The 19232-nt window shown below is 37.0% G+C and overlaps 3 protein-coding genes across 3 annotated transcripts; all 3 read right to left on the bottom strand.

The window, feature by feature from the left end:
• Positions 1 to 2373: 2373 nt before the first annotated feature.
• Positions 2374 to 8643, bottom strand: LOC140160098 (SCO-spondin-like). The gene is made up of 7 exons (XM_072183375.1): positions 8604 to 8643; positions 7536 to 7706; positions 6973 to 7219; positions 5690 to 5815; positions 4653 to 4779; positions 3063 to 3126; positions 2374 to 2405 (listed from the first exon to the last, which is right to left on the bottom strand). The coding sequence occupies exons 1-7, from the start codon at positions 8641 to 8643 to the stop codon at positions 2374 to 2376; spliced, it is 807 nt and encodes a 268-aa protein (XP_072039476.1).
• A 2086-nt stretch (positions 8644 to 10729) lies between these two features.
• On the bottom strand, positions 10730 to 15968 carry LOC140160097 (uncharacterized). The gene is made up of 14 exons (XM_072183374.1): positions 15867 to 15968; positions 15157 to 15304; positions 14872 to 14934; positions 14425 to 14684; positions 14054 to 14201; positions 13769 to 13831; positions 13322 to 13635; positions 12954 to 13101; positions 12669 to 12731; positions 12307 to 12542; positions 11817 to 11964; positions 11549 to 11611; positions 11109 to 11422; positions 10730 to 10885 (listed from the first exon to the last, which is right to left on the bottom strand). Exons 1-14 carry the CDS (start codon positions 15966 to 15968, stop codon positions 10730 to 10732), a joined length of 2226 nt encoding a protein of 741 aa, XP_072039475.1.
• Positions 15969 to 16843: 875 nt separating this feature from the next.
• Positions 16844 to 17311, bottom strand: LOC140160096 (uncharacterized). Its single transcript, XM_072183373.1, has one exon. The coding sequence runs from the start codon at positions 17309 to 17311 to the stop codon at positions 16844 to 16846; it is 468 nt and encodes a 155-aa protein (XP_072039474.1).
• Between the last annotated feature and the right edge of the window lie 1921 nt (positions 17312 to 19232).

The raw sequence follows: 19232 nt of genomic DNA, 5'->3' as shown, positions 1-19232 counted from the left end.
CTTTATCATTGCCCCAGTGGCCTTGAAAATGGGTGCCCTGCAAAATTAAAATTCGAGGCCTGGGTATCATAGGTTCTTGCAAAGAAAACTGGTATGCTTTCAAGTTTAGGTCTAAGTAATAGTAAAACCATTGCACAAACATTCAACACACAAAAACAAAACAACAGCTGCAAATTACACTGTGTCTCGTCTCAAATGCTAATATCGCAGCATGCATATTTTACTATGGCAGTTTCAAATCATTCTTGCTAGAGTATACACAGGCCCATAAGATCATTTTGTCGTCATGCTGGTATTGCAAGACACTGACAATATGCATCACTTGAGTCAAGACATAGTATATCAAATTATTATATATGATATGTATACCGGTTAGGCATGTTTTGATTTAATAGAGACCTTTGCGTAATCATAAATATCTATTGTATGTCTCCATCCAGTTGGTAAACAAATCTGTTAAATTAAGTTGTCTATCACTAAAAAATCTCATACAGGTCACTGCTTATGAAGGATCTGTTCCGTTTAGCAATTACTGTTTTTAGCAAGCCTGAGATAGTAACTTAATATATTTGACATTTTACAACAATGATTTTAAACTGTCTTGAAAAATCACGTGCTTTTGTTCCTTACTAAATTAAGGTGCAGGACAATCAATTGTCATACATTCACAGTAGTCAATGATAGGTATTTCTCCATTGGTTTTGCTGCCGTCTTGGCAAGTCATTTCAACGGTTTGTATGTCTTCACTCTTGATGCCTTGACAACATTTACAGTCATGCTGGAGGAGTGGTACACCAAGTAGAACCTGGAAGAAAGATCATGATGCATTGACAAAGATTGATTGTAATAGTTTTGATTCATTGTTGTAGTTTTTGTCATCTTTGGTACTGAACAATGCTTTGGGTGTAATACATATGTGTACATCCATATCAAAACGATGCACTTGTAGGCTGCTACATGTGTCTCATTTTACATAATAGCTAGGAATAAATACCAGACTCATCTCAAGTGGAGGTCACCTCAAATCCGAAGTCACTTGATTTAGGAATACAGAAAACATATTCCTAAACCATGTGACCTGAGGATGATTTGAAGTGACCTCTACTTGAGATGAGTCTGGTATTCATTCATAGCTATTATGTGAAATAAGACACATGTAGCAGCCGACAAGTGCATCGTTTTGATATGGATGTACACATATTAGTTATAGCAGATTCAACCTATGGTGGGATGTTTTTTCCAACAAATCCAGGCTGTCGGTCAATCACTTGTACCTCTTCTTTAGCGCGATATGCATGATTGCCTGGTAATCTGGATTTGTTTGAAAACGTCTCACGATGGGTTAAATCTGCTACAATGGCTGTGCTTTAGCTTGTAAGTGCTGAATATCATTGGTTTGTGCATGTTGTCTAACTCACAGTTGTCATGGAACAAGCTTTTAAGTGCGAATATGTAGCCAGTTCTAGAGTGTAGTACATGAATGAGATCACAGTATGTAGAACTGAAATGGTAAACTAGTTTCTTTCATTTCAGAAAGTATAATAGAAACTTAATTTTTGCTAAATAAAATAGGTGTTAGTTATTACAATAATATTTACCTGACATATGCGGCTTATACACAATCAATTGAATTGATCAATATCAAAGACCATAGATACAAGAGTGGATACAAAATTTGTTATTGTGCACTGTACACACGAACATCAATAGTGATTTTATTGTCCAACCGTCATTAAAATCAATCTAGATTAGATCTCTTCAATAATATTGAAGAGAAATATATTTTGTATCCAATCCTTCATCTAGGGTCCCCAATATTGATCAATCAAATTGATCATGCATGGGCCGCATAAGAATGAGAATAAACAATATATTTTTGTTTTTATTATCCTCTACCGTGTGATAGACAGCAGGCAGGTCCAATATTTTGAGTAGTGATGTCGGCGCACACCAGTAAAACAAAAAATAATATACTTTATTCTCTGATGGATATGAATAAAGGACATTAAACATCCACAACCAATTCTTACCGTTGTAGAAGATTTACAATGGCCCTCACACATGCTGACCATGATATCAGTGGCGATACAGTCATCAACATTACTGACATTTGCTGTGTTATAGGTTACATGACATATGTCTGGTTCTGTTAACAAACAAACAAAAATTCATAAATAATATAACAAAATCCTTTGACGAGGGACCTGCATTCATAGCAAAGGTATAATGGGCTGTTTCAGCTGAAATCAACACGCTCCTTATGGAAGACAAATGTTACCTCAATATCCCACACAGGGGGTGTTGATTTTAAATGGAATCACCCATTCGGGTAATCACATTTGAAATTCACACTCCTTCTGTGGAAGATTAAGGTCATGTCTTCCATAGGTATGTATAGATGTCAACTGAAAAAGCCCATTTTGTTGTGTTGTATATGACAAAAATCAATGCAGGCACCTTTTTTAATTTATTCACCATAACAATGCAGAATCCCCAAGGGAGAGTGTATACGCTGGCGAAATTACGTGATAATCGGATTAACTACCATAGCAATAGGTCAACAATTTTTGAATATACCGCACTGATACGTTCACGCGGTACCTCTGCATTGAACCATATCATGCTGATCACTTGCACCTGTAAGATTAGTATCTTTGAAAAGACCAGTATAGTATTCAATCTATGATTGCAGACATACACAGGCGATTAGTTCAACCTGCTTCAAGTGCAGCGCGATATGTTCAAAATTGTTTTGACCTATTGCTATGGTAGTTAATCCGATTAATTACGTAACTTCGCCAGCGTATTGTGATGGGAAAAAAGTTAAGGGCAAGTGCAGTGATTTTTGTCATTTGCACATCAACAAAATCAGAATCAGTCATTAACTTCATTCATAAACACCATAAAGCCATTGTTATAATGGTATTGTGTTAAAATAAAGAAATTACCAAAATCAAAACAAAACATAAGAATCCATCATTGGCGGCCCATAATGGCTCATCTGTAATGAAATTGACCAAACAAGCAAATCAATGAATGGGTCTTGAAACAAAAGGACCTACCTGAGACGGGTTTGCAAACAGGACAGCATTCATCTTCTGCTTCTATAAACACTGGAATATAGCCCTGGAAATAAGTACCATGATTGAAAGTTTCACTTCAAATAATAAAGTCTGCATAATAAGTAACGCAGCTGTTATAAATACGCCTATAGCTTCAGGACTAATAATTGTTTTCACAAGGATGATTTATTTACGCGCATTTTGATACCCCATTTGTCAAATGCCGTTCAATAATAACAACACAGTAGTGCTTTTAAAGAAAAATACACGAATTTAAAAGTTGCAGTTTACAGCGATCAATGGTAATTATGCCAGCACTGTAACACGTAAAGCCTGCCATTATCTTTGCGCGTACTTCAAATCAATACAAATAGCGGCAACTTTTAAATTCGGGTATTTTTCTTTCAAAACACAGCTGTATTGTTAATATTGAACAAAATTGGATAAATTTGGTATCAAAATGTGCGGAAATAAATCATCCGTCTTTTTATGTTAAAATATTGTGAAAGCAATTATTAGTTCTGAAGCTATAGGCGTATTTATAACAGCTGCATTACTTTTTGTGCAGACTTAAGATTCCATATCATTTTGGAGGAATGGATTGTTATTCAGGGAGAATCTTTTACTTTTTGTGATGAAATGTTCTGATCAACAACAGCAAAAAAAGTATAAGCAAAATTGACATGAATCATGTGATGTGATAGGAAAATCATTTAAATGTTTAAAATGAATTTGTATGTCATGAAAATCATTTACTACTATATTTTAAATATGAAATTTATGTGCATGGGCAGCTTAAAGTTTTCAATGCTCATTTATGGATTTGTTTTTTTTGGCTTTTCCAGTTGAAAATGGGGGTCGTTCATTCAGGCAACAACATTTGAAATTCACACTCCTTTTGTGGAAGATTAGGCCAAGTAAAAAATAAAACATGTTTCACGTCCGGTTTTCGAAAAAAGGAGGAAGAGGGGCTTTTATTTTCTATTTTTTATCGCAAAATTGGTGTAAATACGGTAAAATACCCATACTTAGAGCTGTTTTAACGTATACAATAATGCCTGGAAAAAGGAGGAGGCCCTTTTTTATTTGTTGTTCTGAGAGTTACACCCCCTCTAATGATCACAAAACCTTCCTAAAGTGTTTCTTGTATCTTAACAAGGCTATAGAATGCATCCCAACTTCCTACACATATTTTTTGAAAAGTTATAACTGAATTTCAAAAAATAAAAATATATTTGAGGAAACCTCAAAAAAGGAAGCGGGAGGGGACGTGAAACATGTTTATTTTTTTATTTGGCCTTAAGGTCTTTCAAAAGGGTTTATGGATTTCAACTGGAATAGCCTCGATCATTACACCTACCAGGTTGCATGTGACAGGTTCACAGACACACTCAGTAGGACATGTGCATGGGCAGCTTAAAGTTTTCAATGCTCATTTATGGATTTGTTTTTTTTGGCTTTTCCAGTTGAAAATGGGGGTCGTTCATTCAGGCAACAACATTTGAAATTCACACTCCTTTTGTGGAAGATTAAGGTCTTTCAAAAGGGTTTATGGATTTCAACTGGAATAGCCTCGATCATTACACCTACCAGGTTGCATGTGACAGGTTCACAGACACACTCAGTAGGACATTCACTTAAATTACACTGTGTCTGGTCTTCACTATCCCCAACACAGTCATCACCGCCATTTAATGCTGTAGGATTATTTCCAGATCTACAAAGGGGAAAAAGTTAATGTGAAAAGAATTAAAGTTGCTTGGTATATTATAATTTCCATTCCCAGAATATGTTGGTTTGTAAGAACACGTATAGTTGAAATAAAGTGGTATTTTGTGATTTTGATATTTTTTAGGGTATAGTTCAATATAGATATCTAGGAAAGAAGTCTTATTTCGAAAATTTCAGTTGGTTCAGACATTTTGATATATTATGTGTATTATAACGCCCCATTGGCCACTATTATAATTGGTAAGAAAGTTTATACACACAAACATGTAGTCCAAGGTATAAAAAGGGATGAGGCTGGGAGCGTGAATCATGAAGTGCCCTTAACCCTAACAGCCTAAGGGCTTTTTGGTGACGGGAAGGGAAAGAAGGAAGGAGTAAAGTGAGAAAACAAAGAAAGAAGTTGTTTGCTCTGGGTGGGATTCAAACCTGGGACCCCTTGCATGCCAAGCACTGGGTCGTCGACACTTCACCATGGGTGTTGGGCTTCGCTGGCCAGGGAAACCGTGCTTATATATCACTTAGGGCGATTGCGTCATCACACCACGTTGGATGCACGCATGAACAGGGCATATATCAAGTAGTATTTTGTAGTACCTGGTATGGTTAGGGTTAATAGACAATCCACAAACTGGACCCATGTAACGTGTGTAAACCAGACTAAGAAAAACAAAACTTAACTGATGTCATCAAACTCAAGTACAAGTACCGGTAGTTATTATTCTGTCTTTCACTTTATATATTATGTCGCCATTGTTTTTCACCATCCTAACTAAAGTAGTGAAAGTTTTATGTTACTTGTATTCTCAATGTCAAACCAGAATAAAAAACAAAATAAAGACAATTGCAAGTATAAAGTGTAAAATTATTATCAAACATCTTTAAAGACCATCCTATACCTGAATCTGTATTGTGTCCCATTTCCACAGGTTTCAGAACATTCTGTCCAAGTTGACCAGGAGCTCCATCCACAATCAATAGGGCAGTCATATTCCTCACACATGTAAGTACCATTGATGCATGTGCTGTAAAATTTTGACAAGTAAGACTTTTATACAAAAATAATATTATGTATATTGATAAAGTAAAGGCTTTGTTAATGAACTCGCATTATAGATTATTCCATAGGAGATTGCCTGCCGACCAACTGTTTAATATCACCTCATCTTTCAATAAGGCACACCGTCTAATTTGGTTTTATAGTGCTATTGGTGCCCTGATCAATGGCTCATTGTACATAGCTGTATCAAAATGATTCGTACCCATTGGTTTTCATTGATAATGGATAAGTCTGACACATCAGAATTCAAAATTCTAAATAACCACAAATAAGTTCATCAGGACTGTCAATGAAATATTAAGTTCAGAATTCTTAGAAACAAATCCAATTTTGATGGTACATACCTCGATCAATGACAGTTAGGTAGCCGTTGAGGTGCAGGGATTGGTCATTCAATTTGAGAAAGTGCTAAGTGTTAGCACGAAACTGTCATTGATCAAGGTATGTACCATCAAAATTGGATTTGTTTCTAAGAATTCTGAACTTAATAAGATCTAAATAATTTGTACATTAATTGTATAACAAGTCATAAGCCACACAATGTGGACATTTTAAGAGTATCCATCCATTGCATTTGGAAGAGGCTGGCTTTTTAATAAACATCAAAATTGATGGGTACCAATCATTTAGATTCAGCCTGTATCATACCCTGAACATTTGCATAGTTTTAGTTAAAGGGGCATTTCGTCATCCACAGCCTCAGCCCCCACTTCGAGATTTTTGTACCACAGGAAACTTCTGGATACATAATGTTTATGTGCAAAATTGTTTGTGCAGATCAATTCGTTTAGCAAAAATATTGTCATATTTAAATGACGTTCTGGTACACCAGAACGAAATCACAACACTGGCCTATGGAGCAGTGTAATACACATAATCATGCATAACTTGCAAACGCAAAATCGGAATCAAGTGAAATTTTGGGAATAAGCTTTTTTGTTGATATCATAAAAAGAGGATGCTAGGATCACGAAATACTCCTTTAAATGAAAAATTATAGCACTATGCAAATGTTACAATTTATGACATCACCAGGGTATGATAACAGAGTCATCAGTACCTAACTGGACTCGATAGTGCCATAAACAAATTAGATGTGGTGCCTAAATGTCAAATTCTCACCAATTTTTGCATTCCTCCACTATGTTATCATCAGGTGCATACAAGTTGCCTTCTTCATCCAAGCAATCACATTGTTCCTGTGGTACACATTCACCATTCTGTTCCAGTGTTCCTTCAGGGCATCTGCATCCTGGTTCACAATTCACATCTTCCACACACTGAGTGCCTGCTTGAAGGTCAGCACAGTGATATGGACAGCTGCTGACACAGCCTTCTTCATACACCTTGCCATTCTCACATATGGTTTCTTAAAAAAAAAAGGGCATAGAATATGCAAAATACATTTGGTTGCATGTTTTATTGCGAGAATTCAGAGCATAATATTGTTACCATAGGTAGCAATATTCATATCAGATTCTGTCTTTATTAGATTGCTTCCCCATACACCATGGTGGCTCAAAATATGGCAAAATCTAAATTTCTAGAATATTAGGGTGTTCTGGTTAAACAAATTACTAGTTGTCCCTCCATATTGAGGAATGTTACACTTTGAATTTCAACTGTTGCTTCATCACTGTTCATTTTATTTAAATTCATAACAAAATTCTAAAATTTCAGCTTACCATTGCATGGCTGTGGATTGCAGACCATGGTCTCCATAGGATCGCCTTCACAATCAGCACCATCATTCTTAGGAAGTGGATCATTGCATAATCGGTATCTAAAGGTAGTACCGCCATTGCAGGTTGTATCACATGGTGTCCATTCACTCCATGGGTTCCAATTACCATCAACTGTACACCAATAAAATAGTTAGCAAAAGTCAGAAGTTAGATGGCTTTAAAGGTATGTGGCATTTGGTTGCAAATAGTCAGTGGTGGTGTGACAGGAATCTGTAAGGGGACATTTACCTCCATATTTGTTCTTTCCCCAGCCCCTGCCCCCCCTGTCAGGGACCAAATTAGCCCTATAAAATTGCCCCTTTTTGGACCTAACTTGTTCTATTTTGGGCCTAAATTGCAATATTTTAGGCCAAATTCCCCCACAGAAAATTTCACTTTGCCCTCTCATTTCCCCCAGAAAATATTTTGGACATCGCCACTGCAAAAAGTGGACTACTGCAACATGACATTGATAGTACAAATTAATGAATAACCAATGATGGTTATTTAATTGGCATTAAATTTTTGTTCATTCAAACCCAAAGTGTACAACATTTGAATCATAAGAGGCGAAGCTAAGGCCCGAAACAAGCACCACTCTTTCTATAAGCTTAAGTTACAATAATTTTACGCTTTCTATTCAAAATACAATCAAGCTGGCAGGAAAAAAAGGAGGTGGAAAAATATATATTTATGAGTGTATACAATTACAATTTGTCAAGTTAACTTCCATTTGACATAAAGATATTTAAGATTGAACCCTAATGCCTCAGGGGCTTTTTGGCAATGGGAAGGGAAAGAAGGAAGGAATAGAGAGAGGAAACAAAGAAAGAAGTTGTTTGCTCTGGGTGGGATTCAAACCTGAGACCCCTCGCATGCCAAGCACTGGTCGGTGACACTTTGCCACTGGTCTTGGCTTCGCTGGCCAGCGAAACCGTGCCTATTATATCACTTAGGGCGATTGCGTCATCACACCATGTAGTACCTGGGCTTGTTATGGTTAATATACATATTAAAGCAATAACTTACTTGGACATGCATCAGTATTACAGAATTCTGTTTCCTCCATTGGGTCACCTGCTGGGCAATCTTCACCTCCATTTTGTGCAACATTCTTTGTTCTTGTACGTGTCGTCTCACCCACGCCACATGTGATGGTACAATCGGACCAGTCTGTCCATTGGTTCAATGAGCAATTGACTGGTGCTAAGCATTGGAAAGATGGAGTAATATAATTAGCGAATTATTATGTGGCTAACTCACTGTGTTCATCATTATCATGCCAGTGGGTAAGAAATCCCCCTTATATTCAAGTTATTCAGGGACTATCTTTTGGAATTTGCAGGAGAGCATTAAATAACTCTTCTTCAGTCTTCAAGGAGTATTAACAATGGAATGCAAGGAGAGAATGGTCAACTAAGGAGAGCTAAAAATCACTCTCCTATATCAGATTTAAGGAGAGCAGTAGAGAGCGTTTGCTCTTGCTCTCCTCAAAAGGTAGTCCCTGGTTATTTGAAGTTATTCCATTGCACACATGCCCTCTGGTGCACCTAGTACACAATCGCCATTGTTACAAATGAAATCTATCTCAGCATGTTCATATCAAGAGTTTTTTCACACTTAATTATAATATGAAAACATCTATAATAAATTACTGAAACTGGCAAATTGGTGAGGCTAAAAACTTAAATGGTTTACATTATTTCAGAAAACGGACTTTTGCGATGCGAAGAACAAGGTTGTGCGCACTTCAATAAAATGTCGAATTTTGTTTTTGTTTACGTTAAGGGGCTCAAATTAAGTTAATGAGTTTCAAAAGCACTGATAGCTCCCTGCGTGCTAAGCACTGAGTAAACACTGAGTAAACAGTCACAATACACTACAATTCAGTCATGCTGTTTAACATGAACACGCAAATCCTATGTCTGGTCTGATATTGGGTCACTCATACCATTACACAGGAGAATCTCACTTGAGTAATTAACATGTAGGCCTATTGTTTATTCAACTAATTTGTCAACATTATCATGTCAGTGTTCAAACTTAAAGGATGAATGCTTTTTATGGAGAGTGTTTGTTTATTGAATTAGGTCAAGTGTTTGATACTTTTGTGTTTAAGGACTATTGAAAAATTTCACTATTTTGAAGTCTCCAAATCGCCCAAATTAATCAGGGTTGCCAAAGTGCGATTTGGTAGCCCAAATGGGTGACTAAAATTTTGAAGATTTTCCCTGCAACTTTTGACAATTTCCTTTCCCATAGAGACAGATGGTTTAAGAAAAATGGGCGACTTTTAAACAATGTAGGTACAAGTCTGGTAAGGCTCACTGTAACTCACAGTGTCTGTGCAAAATACTTTGGCCCATGTTGAAAGTAAGTGTTCTACAAAATGGTATATTTATTCTGATTCCGAGACTGCACTTCAAATTGCGCTACACCAGGTGAAATTACACAACTTTCAAAATGGGGTGTAAAAAAAACCACTCAAACACTGTAATTGCACCTGACCATTACACCTGACCAGTACATTAAAAAGAATATAAAATATCAGTACTGCAAAAGACAGTAACCGCAAAAGACAGTTACTGCAAAAGACGGGTGACCGCTAGTCAACCTAAATGTGCAATTCACTTTTAGTGATCAAATCCCCTAGAGTCTTTTGAATGGCATGCTACCATGTATAATCTAGATACTAGATATTTTTCTGTAATTAAAGCACATGGTATTTTAGTACACCATTGGGCATTACATTCATGCAAAAAGACAAAATTCGAGAAATCACACATGGCTTTAATAATAGACCGGACAGTTTACCTGTTGTTGTTGCTGCAATAGTTGTATATCGGGTGGCCGCTGTTGTAGCTACAGGTGTAGTTGCTGAAGTAAATAAATAATACTCAAATTCAAATTGGTAACTTTATATATTTTTAGTAAAAAGTGCTTTTGGAAAGGGACTTAGAAAATGCTCATTTGTATAGAAATATGTTGTAACGCTATTATTGTCAGCATTAGATTTCATTTCAAAAAGACTGCTGGGAGGATTTTAATGTATTTTATTTGAGACAAATGTCAGTCTTTCAATTATACCTGTGGCTTCAATTAAAATTTAACGTACATTTTTGCTAAACTTATTCTGTCAGAGAAAACTTGATATGCTACTTACTTGCTTCAACACATCCCAAAACTTCTAATCTTAAACTTGGTTCATTATTAGACTCAATTGGCAAGATTTTGATGAATTGAATATCATCAAGTTGTTCGGGGAAAAGGACTTTCTGTTCTGTGGTGTCATCTGATGGTCCCGTGAATACCTACAAATATACAAAGAATCTCGTCAGTTTCGTTGGCGAATAATGGGCCTAATTAACCATTAGTTCAAATATGCTGCTAGAAAGAGACTGATAATAAACAAATCTGTTCTCTATTTCAGGCAAATTTGTTGTCTCATTTCTTCTAACCTTTATTCGTATGCTTTTAAGCATGCAATTGGAACCTACGTTAAGATAAAATAATCAATTAAAAACACTGACATACCACTGGCTCATCAGCGGCATCGGTAATAGGGAAGAAGTTTTCTCCATCTGGACTGTATTCCACAGTAAACAAAGTCACAAAGTCATCTGTATCAGGTCCGCCACCTTGCAAGATAACACCGGTTACTATACTTGGTTTGTTAAGATCAATAGTGACTGATGGTTCAGTATCATTAGGACTAGGTGTCCAAGCATTAGGACCATTCAGACGCAAATCCTCATTGGTTACTCCTGGTGCCAGTGATGAAGGAACGATGTTTTCTGATGGAATCAGTACGTTGTTACTATCCATTCCAAGTGGTTCCTCACACACAACTGAAATGAAAAACACAAGAGCATTTTGATAGGATTGAAAAGAAAACAAAATATGAAGTCATTCAGGAAACAATATCAATGTGACCTTTCAGAGAATTAGAGACGATTTTGACAGTGTTATCTTACCTGCAGTAGTTACTGCAATAGTTGTGTATCTTGTGACTGGTGTCATAGCTGCAGGTGTGGTTGCTGTAAATGGAAATAGCGTATACACAGTAGTATAGAATACGTTCTTATTATATTCAAAAATTTACAGTTCATTTGATGCGAAAGGACTGCAGGAAGGTTTCACGGCATGTCAGTCTTTCATTTACTTTTGCGACTTCAATTAAAATTTAAGGTAGCTATATTGACAAATCTTATTCTGTCAGATAAATCTTGGTATGCTACTTACTTGCTTCAACACATCCCAACACTTCCAATCTTAGACTTGGTTCATTGTTAGACTCAATCGGCAAGATTCTGATTAATTGAACATCATCAAGTTGTTCTGGGAAGAGGACTTTCTGCTCTGTGGTGTCATCTGATGGTCCCGTGAATACCTACAGATATATACAAAGAACCTCGTCAGTTTCTTTGGCGAATATTGGGCCTAAGTGAATTATAGCTAAATTGGTTTAGAGTTTTAGCCCTGTCATATCAAGACGCATTAACTCCTCAAGATTTCAATAATAATGAAATGTGTTTTCAATTTTAGGCAAAATTGTGGTCTGATTCCCTGTAACATTTGATCATATGCTTTTCAACATCCAATTGGAACCTATTATAATGTTAAAACAAACGTATCAATGAAGAATACCGACATACCACTGGCTCATCATCGGCATCGGTAATAGGGAAGAAGTTTTTCCATCTGGACTGTATTCCACAGTAAACAAAGTCACAAAGTCGTCTGTATCAGGTCCGCCACCTTGCAAGATAACACCAGTTACTATACTTGGTTTGCTAAGATCAATAGTGACTGATGGTTCAGTATCATTAGGACTAGGTGTCCAAGCATTAGGACCATTCAAACGCAGATCCTCATTGGTTACTCCTGGTGCCAGTGATGATGGAAAGATGTTTTCTGATGGAATCCGTGCGTTGTTACTATCCATTCCAAGTGGTTCCTCACACACAACTGAAAAACACAAGAGCATTTTGATAGGATTTAAAAGAAATCAAACATGAACAGTCATTCATTCAGGAAGCAATATCAATGTGATCTTTCAGAGAATTGGTGACGATTTTGACAGTGCTATCTTACCTGCAGTAGTTACTGCAATAGTCGTGTATCTTGTAACTGGTGTCGTAGCTGCAGGTGTGGTTGCTGGAAATAAAAGTAGCGTATACTCATCAGTATAGAAATATATACTCAAAAGTTAACATTATATTTCACGCAAAAAGACTACAGCAGCCTTTTACTGAATGATCTTAGACAAATTTCAGTATTTTGTTTACGTGTCTGACTTCACAATTCAAATTGGACGTAACTTGTTGCTTATCTTATTTTGTATTAATTTTGTCAGATAAAACTTGGTATGCTACTTACTTGCTTCAACACATCCCAACACTTCTAATCTTAGACTTGGTTCATTATTAGACTCAATTGGCAAGATTTTGATGAATTGAACATCATCAAGTTGTTCTGGGAAAAGGACTTTCTGTTCTGTGGTGTCATCTGATGGTCCCGTGAATACCTACAAAATTACAAAGAATCTCGTCAGTTTCTTTGGCGAATATTGGGCCTAATTAACCATTAGTTCAAATATGCTGCTAGAAAGAGACTGATAATCAAATCTGTTCTCTATTTCAGGCATATTTGTTGCCTCATTTCTTCTAACCTTTACTCGTATACTTTTAAGCATGCAATTGGAACCTACGTTAAGATAAACTAATCAATTAAGAACACCGACATACCACTGGCTCATCAGCGTCATCGGTAATAGGGAAGAAGTTTTCTCCATCTGGACTGTATTCCACAGTAAACAAAGTCACAAAGTCATCTGTATCAGGTCCGCCACCTTGCAAGATAACACCGGTTACTATACTTGGTTTGCTAAGATCAATAGTGACTGATGGTTCAGTATCATTAGGACTAGGTGTCCAAGCATTAGGACCATTCACACGCAAATCCTCATTGGTTACTCCTGGTGCCAGTGATGAAGGAACGATGTTTTCTGATGGAATCAGTACGTTGGTACTATCCATTCCAAGTGGTTCCTCACACACAACTGAAATGAAAAACACAATTGCATTTTGATAGGATTTAAAAGAAATCAAAACATTGAACAGTCATTCATTCAGGAAGCAATATCAATGTGATCTTTCAGAGAATTGGTGACGATTTTGATGGTGCTATCTTACCTGCAGTAGTTACTGCAATAGTCGTGTATCTTGTGACTGGTGTCGTAGCTGCAGGTGTGGTTGCTGGAAATAAAAGTAGCGTATACTCATCAGTATAGAAATATGTACTCAAAAGTTAACATTATATTTCACGCAAAAAGACTACAGCAGCCTTTTACTGAATGATCTTAGACAAATTTCAGTATTTTGTTTACGTGTCTGACTTCACAATTCAAATTGGACGTAACTTTTTGCTAATCTTATTTTGTATTAATTTTGTCAGATAAAACTTGGTATGCTACTTACTTGCTTCAACACATCCCAACACTTCTAATCTTAGACTTGGTTCATTATTAGACTCAATTGGCAAGATTTTGATGAATTGAACATCATCAAGTTGTTCTGGGAAAAGGACTTTCTGTTCTGTGGTGTCATCTGATGGTCCCGTGAATACCTACAAATATACAAAGAATCTCGTCAGTTTCATTGGCGAATATTGGGCCTAATTAACCATTAGTTCAAATATGCTGCTAGAAAGAGACTGATAATAATCAAATCTGTTCTCTATTTCAGGCATATTTGTTGCCTCATTTCTTCTAACCTTTACTCGTATACTTTTAAGCATGCAATTGGAACCTACGTTAAGATAAACTAATCAATTAAGAACACCGACATACCACTGGCTCATCAGCGGCATCGGTAATAGGGAAGAAGTTTTCTCCATCTGGACTGTATTCCACAGTAAACAAAGTCACAAAGTCATCTGTATCAGGTCCGCCACCTTGCAAGATAACACCGGTTACTATACTTGGTTTGCTAAGATCAATAGTGACTGATGGTTCAGTATCATTAGGACTAGGTGTCCAAGCATTAGGACCATTCAGACGCAAATCCTCATTGGTTACTCCTGGTGCCAGTGATGAAGGAACGATGTTTTCTGATGGAATCAGTACGTTGTTACTATCCATTCCAAGTGGTTCCTCACACACAAAAAAAAAAGAAAAACACAAGAGCATTTTGATAGGATTTAAAAGAAATCAAAACATGAACAGTCATTCATTCAGGAAGCAATATCAATGTGATCTTTCAGAGAATTGATGACGATTTTGACAGTGCTATCTTACCTGCAGTAGTTACTGCAATAGTCGTGTATCTTGTGACTGGTGTCGTAGCTGCAGGTGTGGTTGCTGGAAATAAAAGTAGCGTATACTCATCAGTATAGAAATATGTACTCAAAAGTTAACATTATATTTCACGCAAAAAGACTACAGCAGCCTTTTACTGACTGATCTTAGACAAATTTCAGTATTTTGTTTACGTGTCTGACTTCACAATTCAAATTGGACGTAACTTTTTGCTAATCTTATTTTGTATTAATTTTGTCAGATAAAACTTGGTATGCTACTTACTTGCTTCAACACATCCCAACACTTCTAATCTTAGACTTGGTTCATTATTAGACTCAATTGGCAAGATTTTGATGAATTGAACATCATCAAGTTGTTCTGGGAAAAGGACTTTCTGTTCTGTGGTGTCATCTGATGGTCCCGTGAATACCTACAAATATACAAAGAATCTCATCAGTTTCTTTGGCGAATATTGGGCCTAATTAACCATTAGTTCAAATATGCTGTATTCACCTGTATTCACCTGTATTCACCTGTATTCACCTGTCTTCACGGGCTCTTGGTAAGACTATAGTCTTATTTTTGCCCACCCACACTTATCACAAAAACCACACTGCATGGTCCTAAAAAAATTTGCCGAGGCCCTAGGGCCTTTCAAGATCACAAACACTCTTGGTGCCAAACTTCACTTCACTACAAAGTATCCCTTGCGATGTCAAATTGATGAAAGTACACTATTTTGCAACACAAACTTCATGGATGGCCATCATTCCCAATACTGTGTACACAACTGTTGGTTGACTACCACCACTCACATCACCGCTACGCCTGTATGACTACATGTACAATAATAATCATCGTTTGCCCATCACTTCCAATGCCATCCCTTGCAGTAATTGGTGGATGACCAACATTCTCTGTGTGTCCCTTGCACAGTTGGTTGGCTATTAGACTCATCACCAATGCTTGCAATGCCTTATAATATTCTTTACTTGCATATCTCGTACACAGAATGATGGTTGCATACAATACTTTCTGCACACTTGTGTCCAATTGCACTTGCACTGTTGGTTGACCATCTCTCTTGTTACCATCCCTTACGGTACCTAATGGATGAACCTCATTCTCTTCACTACTTCCGACTCTTGCTACTAACTTTTGGATGACCACCACTAGTTACCATCATTTCAGACTCTTCTATTGACTAAAAAAGTCACTGTGCTAATAGCAGAATTTGTTCATCTTCTTAGATAGGTATGCATCCACCTCTGTCTTGAAACTATTTATGGTAGGTGCGTTTACTGCAGATGATGGGAGCTTATTCCAGGTATCTACCACTCTGTATGAAAAGCTGTATTTGCGGATATCTAGACGTGCAAATTTCTTGTGTATTCGAAGATTATGGCCTCTTAACTCTTTATCAACCTCCTTCATCTCAAACAATGTACTCTTGGACATGTCATTTATTTCAGGTATATTTTATTAAATGTCATAGCAGTATTAAAACACTGAATTGCGACACAATTTACAATTTATAAACATCAAAACTTACACATTAATTAATACAATATAAAAATATATATCTATGTACAATTTCAAAGTAATATATTACTACATCAAAAAAACATATTTAAAAGAAAAAGGAATTATAAAAACACAATTTAAATCAAATTCATAAAAAGTCAAAGAGGTAAAAGTAGTGCACTGGTAGGGAGCTCAATTATTGCACAAAAAAAACTTTCATATTGATTGAATTTTATAATGATACATGAATATTGCACACTGTTTTAGTGAAAGGTTTTCACTGAGAATATACAAGCTATTAAACTGCACTTTAATAAAAGTTACAGGACACGGATGAAAATAATGCAAACAGCTAGCACAACAAAAATAAGTAATTTAGGAAGTATAGGAGGGGAGTTCATTTAAAAGACTGGTAAGATAGGGCAGTGGGCTGTTCTTGAATCGGTCAGTTTTGAATCGGTATGGTTTGAATTTTGCTTGTTTCCGGAGTTGCATTTATGCCATGCATAATCTTGTACACCTGAATCATGTCGCCCCTTAATCTCCGATATGCAAGAGTTGGTAGATTGAGTCTTCGAAGTCTCATTTCATATGGAAGCTCACGAAAAGATGGAATCATTTTTGTGGCGCGCCTCTGGACTTTCTCAATGGCAGTGATATCTTTTTGCAAGAAAGGACTCCAAACACAGTTGGCGTACTCCAGATGAGGCCTAACTAGAGTTTTGTAGAGAGGCCTAAACATATCTTCGTCCATGTAATCAAAAGTGCGCTTGATAAGACCCACTATCCTATTTGCCTTATTGCTTATGGTCCCAACATGCTTGCTGAATTTTAGCGTTGGATCAAATATCACTCCTAGGTCTTTTTCTTCTGCTCTAACTTTGAGGTCCTGTCTAATTGTCCCACTCCCCATGTTGTAAGTAACCGGGCTATCTTGTCTGCCAAAATGGATAATTCCACACTTGTCCACATTGAATCTCAGCTGCCAATCTTGGGACCAATTACTGAGGCTATCTAGATCTCTCTGTAAAACATCGCCATCTTTGGGCCCCCAATTGGTGTGAACACCTTAGTATCATCAGCGAACATTTTCACCGAGCCTTCTAGTACATCTGGCAGATCGTTGATGTACACCACAAACAGTATGGGTCCCAACACACTTCCTTGGGGTATCCCGCTCAGTACTTCGGCCCATTCAGACTTGGCTCCATTCACTGAGACACACTGTTTTCTATCCAATAGGAAGCTCTCAATCCATGACAACAGGTTCCCATCTAATCCATGAGCATTCAACTTTTTCAACAGCCTTTGGTGAGGTACAGAATCGAATGCCTTACTGAAATCCAAATATGCAACATCCACTCCTCCTTTCTCTTCTATCATACTTGTCCACATATCCAATACTTCTATCAATTGGGTTACACACGATCTGCCGGAACGAAATCCGTGTTGATGCTCACTCAGAAGGTTGTGTCTATCCATGAACTTCATTATGTGATCTCTTAATATTGATTCCATCAATTTACATACAACGGATGTCAGACTCACTGGTCTATAATTTCCAGGAGATGTTGCTTTCCCCTTTTTGAAAATTGCTGTTACATGCGCATGCTTCCAGGCATCCGGGACTTTCCCATCATTAATTGACTTATTGAAGATTTTAGTAAGGGGAACTGCAATCACTTCTGCCAATTCTTTAAGAACTTTAGGATGTAGTCCATCCGGTCCTGGTGATTTAGATGGATTAAGTTTCTTCAACCTTTTCATAACCTCTTCGGTGGTTATATCAACACTGCACAGTGGGTCACCATCATATTTCACCTCTGGTACCGGGATATGACTTAAGTCCTCTCTGGTAAATACGCTCGCAAAGAATGCATTCAGGACGTTTGCTTTATCTTCATCACTCTGTGTTCTTGTTCCATCATCTTTATCTAAATCACTAATTCCAGTCTTGACTTTGGTTTTGGAGCGTACATAGTTCCAAAAACTCTTCGGATCTGCCTTAATATCTTCTGCCAATTTCTTCTCAAATTGTCGCTTGGCTCGCCTTACACCACCAGTGGCTTTGTTACGGAGTTTCACATATACTAGGTAATCTTCATACTGCTTGGTGACTGTGTAGCGTTTCCATGCATGATATTTCTTCTTTACTTTTCTCACCGCTTCCTCACACATCCACAAAGGCTTCCGTCTTTTCTTGTCATCATTGGTTCTTATCTTTGATTTCGGGATATGTTTATTCATACCTCCTTGTATCTCATCGGCAAATGCTGTCCATGCAGCATTTATGTCAAGTTTATCTAACTTTGTCCAATCGCAATTGCCTAAGTCACTTCTTAGGCCATCATAGTCACCTTTGACATAATTATATCTAGCTTGTTTATCCTCTTGTACATCTACGTAGCATCGCAGATCAAAATATATTACAACATGATCACTCTTTCCCAGGGGACTTGATTCAACTATATCACACACCAACTGTTCTTCCTTTACAATGATCAGATCTAGAAGACTCGGTTTCTGACCTTCTCTATATCTTGTGTAAAAACTAACTAACTGTGACAGGAAATTGTCTTGAAGGCAGCTCACAAATCTACTGCTTCCGTGTGCTTCACCTTCTGATGATGTATAAGAATTCCAGTCCACCTCAGGGTAATTCAGGTCTCCTACTATCAATAAGTGAGTATCTTTCCTTTTACCAACTTTGTTGATCATATCAAGGAGATCCTCATTGTTATCCTTGCTGGAATTTGGGCTACGGTATATACACCCAATAAGAAGATTATCCTTGTTCTTGAGCTTTATCTCACACCACACACTTTCCCTAACAC

The sequence above is a fragment of the Amphiura filiformis genome, chromosome 9 (assembly GCF_039555335.1).
Source record: "Amphiura filiformis chromosome 9, Afil_fr2py, whole genome shotgun sequence".
NCBI classification, from domain to species: Eukaryota; Metazoa; Echinodermata; class Ophiuroidea; order Amphilepidida; family Amphiuridae; genus Amphiura; species Amphiura filiformis.
This window is presented reverse-complemented; position numbering and strand designations above follow the sequence as displayed.

Bases quoted from the DNA above. Each gene is read 5' to 3' on its own strand.
- LOC140160097 (XM_072183374.1), bottom strand. From the start codon at position 15,968: ATGGTAACAAGAGAGATGGTCAACCAACAGTGCAAGTGCAATTGGACA. The intron at 14,685-14,871 runs GTAAGATAGCAC...TGATTCCATCAG, and splicing joins TATTGCAGTAACTACTGCAG to AAAACATCGTTCCTTCATCA. The intron at 11,612-11,816 runs GTAAGTAGCATA...TTCCATTTACAG, and splicing joins GTTGGGATGTGTTGAAGCAA to CAACCACACCTGCAGCTATG.
- LOC140160098 (XM_072183375.1), bottom strand. From the start codon at position 8,643: ATGGAGGAAACAGAATTCTGTAATACTGATGCATGTCCAA. The intron at 7,220-7,535 runs GTAAGCTGAAAT...TTTTTTTTTAAG, and splicing joins CAATCCACAGCCATGCAATG to AAACCATATGTGAGAATGGC. The intron at 2,406-3,062 runs GTAGGTCCTTTT...GGGCTTTTTCAG, and splicing joins TGTTTGCAAACCCGTCTCAG to TTGACATCTATACATACCTA.
- LOC140160096 (XM_072183373.1), bottom strand. From the start codon at position 17,311: ATGGGGAGTGGGACAATTAGACAGGACCTCAAAGTTAGAGCAGAAGAA.